Raw genomic sequence first — 12,777 nt, 5'->3', positions numbered from 1 at the left:
TTAACTACTTTTCCAATTCCAGTTTTTTTTTCTTTTTTTTTTGTTTTTTTTTAGACTGGATGATTGACTAACGAAGAAGATATGGAAAATGAAGTCACTGTGTTAATCTGTCATCTTGTGTTGTTCTTACCTTGCAAATCTATCGCTACAATCATTGTTGTTTCTGCATCCCTTTTTCGATAATTGCCGATTTGATCCTAATTGCACTTGTCAGCTTTTTTTTTTTTTTTTTTTTTAGAAAATCGATTTGACGTAAGCATTGTTCGACGGTCTTTTCCCAGTCACTTTCATCTATTTCGGACTGAACAGAAAAACACACGTTAAAAAAAAAAAAAAAAAGAAAAATACACACACACATACGCAAAAACAAAAAAACAAACAAAAAAAGCACCCCCCCCCCAAAAAAAAAAAAAAAACAAGCAACCGATCGAACGGCCAAGTGCTTTATTGAATTGAACGGCAAAGACATACCACAACTAACTTTCGACCTCGAAAAAGAAATTTTGAAAAGGTATATATAAAACTATATTTTCACTTTGTATCAATGTTAGAATATTCGTTGCTTTGTTTTATGGCATATCAACCCTTTTAGTTTTATTTAATACCGAGTCTGGTCTTTTTTCGATAAAAGTGTTTATGCTTCAAGTCTGTAGTTGTTTGATAATCACGATCTATTTTCTTTCGCCTTTTTTGCATGTTCTCACTCGCGGAGTGATTAGTACGCGGTTCGGTAAGAACACACGTGAATCTCCTCACTCGCGGAAGGATACATACGTTGCGTGATTAAAAAAAAAAAAAAAATCACTGTTCGCATAAGAGCGTCACTTCCCACGAAGTGCTTTATTTATTCTTTTTACTCTCACGTCCATTTTTTATCACTTCCTCCCGTGTTTTGCTTGGCCTTCCCCTGTGAGCGTAACCTGCTATCTGAACTGTTTTACATATACTTATCCATTCTTTCAAGGTGGCCATACCATGGAAGTCTCCTGTTCTGCACACGTCTCCCTATACTGTTCAGATTTAAGATGTCAATGTGACAAGACGTTATATCTCTCTCCTCGTCTCTAGCAATGGCCTTGCTAAACGAGATGAAACTCACCGACTCAATTTCGTTTCTATAATATACGTCGGCGGACTCAACCTATTGTGTATTTCTGTATTCATAACTCTTTCCATCACATTTGTATTGATGAAACTGTTTGAATAAATTTGATTTAAATTGTAGAGAAAAAGGTTGTCCATTAAATCAAAACTTGGTGACATTTTTCTTCATATCAAAACAGGCCAATAAGATGGATTGTTGGCATCCTTCCGTCTCCATAGACAATGGAGAATCGCGCGTAAAAGTTGTCATGTTAAGTGGTATGAAATGACCTCTCCAGGGCTCGAGCCTGGGCAAAGTGTATGGCGGTCCTAATCTGCCCAGTACTCAAGAATCCCCCTCTCGACCTTGCGAGTGTGTTCCAAAGAAAAGCAGAGCAGTACGTTTGGCACCAGTTTGGTTCCAGGAGTTGCCGGGGTCAGTTAGAACAGCACGCTGATCCGCCTTCGGGGCTCCACTCCTGATTTGGTAGGTTTACTCCCCTATACCTGGCTGCTTTTTTTTTTTTTGTTTACACAGGAGTCACCACTTATCAAGGCCCAGAGGCCACTCGAGGATAAGAGTTAATGAGTATACATTAGTCAATGTGATTATAGCGTAGTAAACATAAGTAGTGGGAATTTCGTCAAATTAAGTATAAAACTATTTTTTAATTGTTGGCAAGTTTAAGTTATAGAGATGGTTGGTCGGATTGTGTGACTTTTTTTTTTTTTGCATAGGCATCAACACATTATCAAGGCCAAGAGGCCACTCGAGGATAAGGGTTAAAGAGTGTACAGTAGAAATCGGACAATATAGTAATCAATTCAGTAAATTTCTTAACTTATATAGAACGGCTCATCAAGAACTTGTTTACGTTAGACTTGAAGACAACCATATTGTAGTCTGCCGGAAAGCAGGAAAACGGAAACAATTCCGCAGGCGTGCCGTTCTAAGAAAGAAGCTTTGTTCATGGAATCTACGTTTAGGTTTAGCTCCTCCGCCCTCAAGCCGTTTACTATTTGCAGCAGTTCCTCCGCCTAGATTGCAGTAGTGCTCTGGAGGCTTCCTGAGTTTTATTTTTTTCACTCATCACTTAAAAAAATGTTTTCTCAAGACAATAAAAGACAATATAATCTCAAAATCACTTTTTATTTTGAACATTTTTCATCTTACCTTTTAAGGGCCAACGGGTAGACTAGTCTAGGGTTTGTAATGCTTTTAGGGCACACCCTAATAAAATAAATAATTCGATACAAGCTTCTGAAATGACAAACACAACAACTTCATTAAAGGTCACAGAAAAGGTTTATTGAGGAGAATGTGGTATTTTCCTTGTAGAAAGCTGGACTCCGGCACCTGGTATTATCGTGGTAGTTATTCCAGTGGAATCGTCGATACCGTAGAGATAACACCGAGGTAGAGAGAGGGAGAGAGAGAGAGAGAGAGAGATAGAAGAAAAGGAGGTCCGTTCTGTTTGGTGTCTCTCTGTGTAAGAATGAGTTGTTCTCCTTCAAACCGGATGCTGGCCGATCTCCTTTGGGGATGGAAGTATCCATGCGCCATACCCCTGACTGGTCAAGATGTGGCCGAATAGCACAGGGGAGAGGCATTGATTTGAGCAAGAAAAAAGTCCCATTTGTTTCTGCTACACTAGTATATATATATATAAAGTGTGTAAAATCGTTGACCTATAGAAACACAATAGTAATTTTGGATTATTTTTATTATTTACAACCGTTACTATTAGTCAATTTACATAAGAAGAGAAAAACACAAAAAAAAAGAAAAGAAGAAAAAACAAACTACTGTTATGTGTCATCTACACAACATGACTCCAGCTGTTTATATGATGAACCGCTATCCTGATAATCTGCTTAAACCAAAGCGCTACACAAACTTACGAGTACAAAATTTGTAATGATGATTCCAGACTGTTATCCTTATTGTGGTTGTGAGTATAACAACAGTGAGACTAACAGTCATATAAGTAAATAGTGTGAATCCTGTTTTCTTTATGCTACAAAGTCGCCATTTTGAAAACAAATGCTTTATTACATTAAACCATGCTTTTTGTACAAAAAAAAAACAAGATTTATTTACTAGTGATGGGACAATTTTAATATTTCCTCCGATTCCAATACAATTACTGATTCTTGTCTAAATTTCTGATTCCGATTCGAATCCAATTCTTTCAAAATCTCTATTACGTTCTAAAGTTTTTTTGTTTTTTTTGTTTTTTTTAACAATGGTTTTGGGACGGTTAACTGAAATTGGAATCGGGAATCGGAAAAATCAAAACTTTTTTGGGTATTGGAATCGGTATCATAATCGGAAAAAAATGTGCTTATTTTCCGATGCCAAAAACGATTCTTTTAATTGTTTTTGTTTGTTTTTGTTTAAAACTTCGTTTTCCATTGCTGGTATTAATGATAAAATAATAAATATTTATTGATTTTAAACTACCAGGAAAACTAAAATGTATAGATTATGCCCCCTACACACCCAAGTGTATTATATAATATATGCACATATTACATGTTTTTGCAGTAATCTGATTATATTTCCTGTGTTCTTCAGTATGTATTTTTCTAATTCTTTTTTTGTGTCATTCACATAGTCTTCTATACATGCCAATTCTTTTTCTCCGTCTTTCCTTTTTACATAGATTCGATCAGCATCATCATTTGGGTATAGTGCATTATACATGGTCATGAGTTTCCTAGTCTTCTGGTCAAGATGCTTCAGTTCTTCTATAGTCCAACCTATAAACAGTTCAGAATATCTCACTAGTAACACTGCCCATGTGTTTATACTTCTTATCAGGTTCCTTCTATAGAATTTAGTTCCCAGGAGTTTTCTTCCTCTTTTGAGGTACAAGGTGTATAAAATGTTTTTGACTTGTAATGGGGGTATGAGACGAATGGATTCGCCAATCATTTTTGTAACCAACGGCTGTGCTAAACAATCAATGAAAACGTCCCAAAATTATTATAAAAATTGTCGAATTTTGGATTCAATCAGTTTGCCGTTTACTACGTCACGGACCGCATTTAATTCTTGGCCGCCATTTTGGTTACTGATTTGAACTACGCCGCCATCTTGGTTACTGATCTGAACTACGCCGCCATCTTTGTTCAACACAATGTCTCAAACCTTAACAAGGGGCCTTCAATAAGTTTCCAAACTTTTTTCATATACACACTTTTATTGATGAAACTCTAGTCGCCCTTGAAGTAATCTCCTCTGGCCACAATGCTCTTGTACCGTGCAAACAACTTCTGGAAGGCCCCATGGAAGTTCTCTTGTGTGAGCGTGTCAATGACTCATGTCACAGCCTCTTTTGTCTCCTCAGTTGTCTCATAACGACAGCCTCTAAGGTTTTCCTTGAGCTTAGGGAATAATCAAAAGTCACAGGGAGCAAGGTCTGGACTATAGGGAGGGTGAGGAACTGTCTTGATTTGACCAAGATCGTCAAATAGTCTGTGACAAGGATGGCGCATCCTTGGGACAAATTTGGTGCAAATCTTCTACATCTTCAGTTTCTCGTCAATAATTGTGTGCACAGTTCCCACACTCACATAAAATTGAGCACTTATTGTATCTATAGACACACGACGGTCCTTATCCATGATATTCTTTATTTGGCCAATAAACTCTGGTGTTCTGACTTCCTTACTCTTCCACCACCTCTCATTATCTCTCAAGACTCCCTGCCTTCCTTGAATCTCTTATGCCATTCAAAAACTGATGCTTGATTCGTGCAAGATGGTCCAAAAGAAGTCTGAAGCATTCCATACGTTTCTGTGGCATTTTTTCCAAGTGTCAATTTAATTGTACATCGTTCTTCTAAAGTGTCCTCACATCCAGATTGCATTTTGGAAATTTATCAGCTGGGATAATCAGACTTTAGTAAGGTGTATTCCGATTTCTGCTGTAGCTGTTCATTTGAAACTGAAATCATAAAACTTGATCAATCATCTTATAATATGTATAGTAATAACATACTGAATTTTCAAGAGTCTACGACAATTTTAAATATCTGTATGAAAATGTCTGGAAACTTATTGAAGGCACCTCATCTTTTCCAATTTTTTTTTTTTCCATTTTTATTGATTTAATAATGTCTGCTTCCAGAACTTCCAAATATTTGTAGATGCCATATTCGCCTAATGTCCTCAACTGTGATTGGTTGGGTAGTTCCATGCATTCCGTTACCTCCAATTCTTCTTATAACTAGCAGTGCACATTTTTCCATGTTGAATTGCATTTGAATATCTTGGCTGAAAATTCTGGTTGCGTTTAATAGAATCTCTAGTTTCTTTTTGTTTCTTGTCAAAAGTTTCGCCCATATACATTAGGTAGTTCATTCTTTCATCTGTATTAGTAAACTTGGATCTGGCTTGGCATTTCCTTACTATATTGTTAAGGAGCATCTTGACTATGATGAACAGTACAATGATAGGAAATCTCCTTGAAAGATACCTATTATTACTATTATTATTAATATTATTATTAATATTACTATTATTATTACTATCATTATTATTAATATTATTACTATTATTATTATTACTCACTAGGAATTTTCACATAGGCCATCATCAAAGATTTCTCTTTGAGAACAACCGGTGGTGTTCCCTGAAATCTGAGTGACAACAAGTCTTCCCAGGTTTCCAATAATCTCCACCTCTTTCAATAGCATTTGTAAATGAATTAGCATTATCACAACAGTTGTTTACCATTGATTTTTTTCGCTGGCAATGACCATTGGTCTTCATTGGAACTTGAGTGGCAATAACCCTCCCCAAGCTCCTAGTTCTCTTCGCATTCATTCAGTGGAGGTCTTGTTAGTGCTTTCTCTCCTCAGTTTTTTCCATCTTCCTTTACCCTTCACGACTATTCAATGTGGTATTTCTCTATTTTTCTTTTGCTTTTGTTGCAGTTTCTACTATTTTTTTAAAAAATAGTTTTGTTTTGGGTTTTGGAAAAAGATTTTGTCAACCTTATATTTAAACAAAATAATTTCTGTTATGAAATAAATATTTTCTTACCATATAAACAAGAACATTTCATTAAAAAAAAAAATTAGGACAGACGAATGCTAACTCAATGTAAATACCCCCGACCAATACAACAAGCTGCAAAATCCCACCCCTTCACTGTAAAGGTCACCAAAGCTTTCTACTCTAATAGTTTTTTTTTCTCTTGAACTGCTAGACTTTGGAATTCTGTACCTGTTTCCTTTAATGTAATAGTATGCAAACATTTAAATGTTAAGCTCCATGATCCCTAATTAAAAGTAGCCCTTGCATTTATAATACAAGCGAAATTTATAGAAATGGAAGTTTCATTCTATATTAATAAACTTCATTTGTTACCGTCGCTACTAGCTTTATTAGAAGAGTACAAGACAGACACGTATGAGTAAGAGAGTTCAGTGTTCATACTCGCCTGTGTTATAGTCGAGAAGAGTTCGTTGATAGAGAGAAAAGTGTCCCATGTATTCTTGTGTGAAGATAGAATGTTCGTTTGGGTACGGCACTTAGAAGCAAGTAGGAGCTTGAAGAGAGATATAGCTAGCTCGTTGTACTCTCCCAGGCAGGGTCAGGATCAAAGAGAGTTAATGGTTTCAGGTTTCGCCTTTTATATATATACGCTGTCACGTGATAGAGAGCTGACTTCTGATTGGACAAGCCAGGAGAAAATGAGTTTCAAATCTCGAAGTTGTGAGATGTAGCTTCTGCTTTTTGGAGCGGCTGCTACAGATTTGAATGGCAAGGAGCCATGTTTGGAGTGATGTGACACCCCCCCCCCCCACCAAAAAAAAACAAAAAAAACTATCCGCTACGTGGAATGAATGAATAAAATTCATTTTCTCAATGAAAACAATTACTACTATTATAGTACGACGGAGATCTAATCTTTGATCCATGCAGATTATACAGATGATGGTTTCCCTGGAATTTCGTTGCGCAGATGACACGCAAACAGTAATTAGTTTCCTTTTTCCATTTTTCTCATTATAGACGTCATTTTCTTTTTTATAAGGGGATCGTAAATCGAAATAAGCAAGAAAAACAGCACAAAATCATTTGGGGTTCAACAATCTTTCCGATTGGATTATTTGGATTATCTGGATTATTTGGATTACAGTTCTCAGCGTCAATGTAACCTGCGAACTTCTTTAGATTTAGATTGCCGAGCTGGGGAATCTTTCTGTCGAACTCGAAAATCTTTCCATCGAACTTGGAATTCACTACCTGTTTCCTTTAAATGCAAAAAAAGGTTTGTATTACTAAACACGGATTCGAAAAAGTTGTCAAAAAACAAACATATAACAAATAATTGTTATCAAAGGCAAGATAAGTTACTTTCTACCTAACTGGATAATTTTTTGGTGTTTTTATTTAATGTAACATGTTTATTCAGCTGGAAAAACATACAGTGTTTACCGATGTATTGGAAAATTTAAAATGGCGCTGAACTCTCTGCTAACACGGTAATTTTGGGAAAATTAGTTAAAAATAAAAAAAATCTACAAAATACTGTTAGGAACTCTCTATATATATGTTACCGTGACATAGGGTGATATATATTTAGTGGATTTGAACAGTATTTTGTATATTTTTTATTTATTTTTAATTCATTTTAAAAAACTTACGCGTTTAGTAGCATCAGCGACATTTCAAATTACAAACATAAATTAGGGGGGTATTTTCCTTGGTTTTGATACCCCCAAATTCAACGCAAATTTATAACCCTTCCTTTTTATAACGTATCATACTTTCATAAATCAGAGTCCATATTCTGCAGGCTGTTTTTGAACCCAGTCAACGACGGATACATTTGCTAGTAAAATATATATATATATATATATATATATATATATATATATATATATATATATATATATATATATATATATATATAAAATATATATATATAAAATATATGATAAAATACATATATATATATATACATATGAAATATATATATATATAAAATATATGCATAATATATATATATATATATATATATATATATATATATACATAATATATATAATATATACATAATATATATAATATATAAATAATATAATATATATATATTATATATAATATATATATAATATATAAAATATATAATATATATATTTATATATATAATATATATATTCATATATAATATATATATATTCATATATAATATATATATATCTATATATTTCTATATAATATATATATATTTCTATATAATATATATTTCTATATAATATATATATTATATATATCTATTATGTATATATGCATTATATATATTATATATATTATATATATATTATATAAATATATATATATATTATATAAATATATATATTATATGTATATATTAAAAAAATATATATATACATATATTATATATATTATATATATATATTACATAAATATATATGCATATATTATATATAAAATATATATATATTATATATATTATATATATACTATATAAATATATATACATATATTATATATACATTGCATATATTATATATATATATTATATAAATATATGTATACTATGTATATATTATATATACATATTATATAAATATATATATTGTATATTATATATATCACCTATAAATATATATATATTATAAAAATATATATATTATATACATATAATAATATATTATTTATATATACTATGTATATATTATATATATTATATATATATACGTTATATATATTACATATATATATTATATATTATATATATTATATATATATTATATGTTACATATATATTTTATATGTATTATATATATTATATATATTGTATATATATTATATACATTATATATATATATTATGTATTATAAATATTATATATATATTGTATATATTATATAAATATTATATATATTAAATATATTATATACATTATATTATATATATATTATATACATTGTATATATTATATACATTATATATATTATATACATACATTATATATGTATTATATATATTATAAATATATTATATATATATATTATATATATATTATAAATATATTAGATATATTATAAATATTATATATATTAAATATATATTATATATATATTATACATATATATTATATATTATATATATTATATATTATATATATATATTAGATATATTAGATATATATATTTATATCTACATTACATATATTATCTATACAATTAATATATATATTATATATATATTGTATATATTATATATATTTATATATATATATTATATATATATATATAATTAATATATATATATTATATATATTTATATATTATATATATATAATTAATATATATTATATATATATTTATATATATTTATATATTATATATATTATATATATAATTAATATATATATTATATATATAACATATGTATATATTATTAGCATTTTAGCCCGGCGTTGCCCGGGTGTTTGGATGTGTATGTTGAGCAATAAAAAAAAGTGGTAGTAGGAAGGCAGGCTCGAACCTGTACCGCAAAGGAGAAAAAGAACGGGGTAAAACCTAACGTTTATGCTGTTACGACCACCGCCAAACCGGAAGCGACATTGTTTAAAATTAAGGTTAGACAATCTAAAGGAGAGGATAACTTTCAATAATATCGGTTAAAAAAGTCTCCCCCCCCTGTAGAAAGTGCCTAGTTGAAGGTGAAGATATTAAATTTTTTAGCAAATTTTTCGATATTTGTCGTCTGAAAGGTCCAACTTTAAAACGCAGCTAACCTTCGTAAAATCCGTCGCTTCTCATATATATATTATACATATATGTATATCATATATATTATATATATATTAGATATATATCATATATACATATATATACATATATCTATATTATATATATATATTATATATTATATATATATTATATGTATATTATACATATATTATATATATATTATACATATATTATATATATATTATATATATATATTATATAATATATATTATATATATATATTATATAATATATATTGTATATATATTATATATATAGATTATATATATATCATATAATATATATTGTATATATTGTATATATATTATATAATATATATTATATATATTTTATATCTATATATAATATATACATATTATATATCTATATATTATATATATATTATATATATTATATATATATTATATATATTATATATATATTATACATATATATATTATATATATAATATATACATATATATTATACATATATATATATTATATATATTATACATGTATATATTATATATATTATACATGTATATATTATATATATTATACATGTATATATTATATATATTATACATGTATATATTATATATATATATTATATTATATACATATATATCTTATATATTATACATATATATATTATACACACATATATATTACATATATACATATTATACATATATATATATATTATACATATATATATTACACATATATATTATACATATATATATTATATATATTATATATATTAAAGGAGATTAGAACAATAGTCTAAAGAGCAGAGTGTATTTTAATGTAAAAGTAAAATTACTAGTTTAATTAAAATACAGGAAAGAAAAAGTGCTCGTTGTAATTTAGATATATAATAAGCTCGATAGGTAAACATCTAGAGCTAATTTAATATTTAGTAATGTGATTGATAATTTAGAAATCATATATATATATGTATAATATATATATATGTATAATATATATATGTATAATATATAATATATATGCATGTATAATATATATACATGTATAATATATATACATGTATAATATATATATATATATATATATATATAATATATATACATGTATAATATATATGTATAATATATATATAATATATATAATATTTAGTAATGTGATTGATAATTTAAAAATCAAATTATAATTAAATTAAAAATCCGTTTCATAAGAAGGAACAACAACAAAATCAATAATTTGTACGATCGTTTCGGAAAACAGTGTTTTTATTGTGGTAGACATCAAGTTACGGACAATAATTTTTACATATAGTGTTTTTAACAAACAAAGTTTCCTCATCAGCAAATATTGGGAAAGGTTTTTAATTATATGTAAAAGACACCATAAATAAACCTAGCATTAAAAGTAAGGCATATGTATCTGGAAAAAATTAAAATAAAGGTATGGATTTAACTTGATAAGAAAATTAATATGGGTTAAAGATAGAAATAAAATAGAGTAAAATTATAAATATAAATTTGGTTTAAGTACAATATTATAATAGTATTTTTCGATAAAACTCATAGACACATACACATGTATATACATATATGCATACACACATACATATGATGATTGCAACGTCTTGTCAGACGAGTGCCACTCCCTCAGACATTTAAAATCCATGAGGGCAAATGTCTGAGGGAGTATCTATACAAATATGATGTTACAGAGTCTTAGCTTTGTACGGCAGCTAAGTCTCTCTCTCGGTTCAAAATGTTGAGATCCAGCAACAAGCAAGAGCAAGATAGCCAGCAACAAATTAAACTGCAGACCAGCTTAATGCGGGCACTGGTCTTATATATATGGAGAGAGAGAGAGAGAGAGAGAGAGAGAGAGAGAGAGAGAGAGAGAGAGAGAGAGAGAGAGAGAGAGATATTACTAAGTAATGGGTTTAATAAAAAAAAATTATTTGTATTTTTCATTAAATTTTCTCATGAGACTCATCTTTATTTGTGTTTGACCTTGTTTCCTTTTTTACTTTCTTTAATACCAACTTCTTTTATTTTCAGAAAAAAAATTCCTAATGACTTGCAATGCAGATAAACCTACGAGCTCATCAGCAATGGTTGTTGCGCCTGTTGGGAAGAGCGTAAGCGAACAACTCTCTGAAAAAATTTCATATGAAAACACTTACAAGATGAAACCAGACCGAAATCTGAAACTTCGATGCATCCAAGATTTGGTCCAGCAGATCCTCAGCGAAACCATCTTAGATCTACGTTACGATGCTGTCATATGTAGCAGCATGGCGACGAACCTCGCCGAAACGATCAACCAAAGGATCAAATTACAAACTCCGAATCGCTTCAAACTTGTGACATTTGTTGCCATTGGTCAAGTAAATGGGACAGGGATTAACACGGGCAGTCGATGCCTATGGGATACACGGTTTGATCATTTTCTAGAAGAAATATATCAGAATGCTTCCGTATATGTTGTGGCTACGGTTTATATAATGTATCAAGAATAAAACGAAAGCACAATATAATTTAGGCAGGAAAACATGTGACCCATTTGGTCACCCGCTAAGCTTTGGTTTAATTTGAAACAAGAAAAAAAGTGAATTTGCAAAGCCAGTTAGATTAAAGAAAATAAAAATCCAAAATTAGTTCTTCTATTTGCTTTTTCTCTTTGTCTGTCTGTCTCTATTTTCTCTCTTTTTCTTTCAAGCTATGAGCTAAATATCATTAATACTGTGGTGATATTCCCTAGTTTTATAATGCTTTATTCCATTTTTTATGTTGTCATTTTTGTTATTACATTCTAATAAATAAATTAAGACTAATACTCAAACCATTGCCCGACTGGAATCTGTATTTCTGGTAACCTAAACGAAAGTATTTGTATTTCAAGTCAGTATTTGATCCAACCTTACTAAC

General features: G+C 29.3%; 1 protein-coding gene across 1 annotated transcript; it reads left to right on the top strand.

The window, feature by feature from the left end:
- Positions 1-225: 225 nt before the first annotated feature.
- Positions 226-12,501, top strand: LOC145279977 (dynein light chain Tctex-type 5-like). Its single transcript, XM_080131568.1, has 2 exons — positions 226-511; positions 11,908-12,501. Exon 2 carries the CDS (start codon positions 11,922-11,924, stop codon positions 12,366-12,368), a length of 447 nt encoding a protein of 148 aa, XP_079987694.1. The 5' UTR covers positions 226-511; positions 11,908-11,921; the 3' UTR covers positions 12,369-12,501.
- Positions 12,502-12,777: the final 276 nt, after the last annotated feature.

This window comes from Euprymna scolopes, chromosome 7 (genome assembly GCF_053919585.1).
Source record: "Euprymna scolopes isolate OS-2025 chromosome 7, ASM5391958v1, whole genome shotgun sequence".
In the NCBI taxonomy this organism is placed as follows: Eukaryota; Metazoa; Mollusca; class Cephalopoda; order Sepiida; family Sepiolidae; genus Euprymna; species Euprymna scolopes.
The sequence above is the reverse complement of the archived record's forward strand: the minus strand, read 5'-3'. Positions and strand labels throughout refer to the sequence as shown.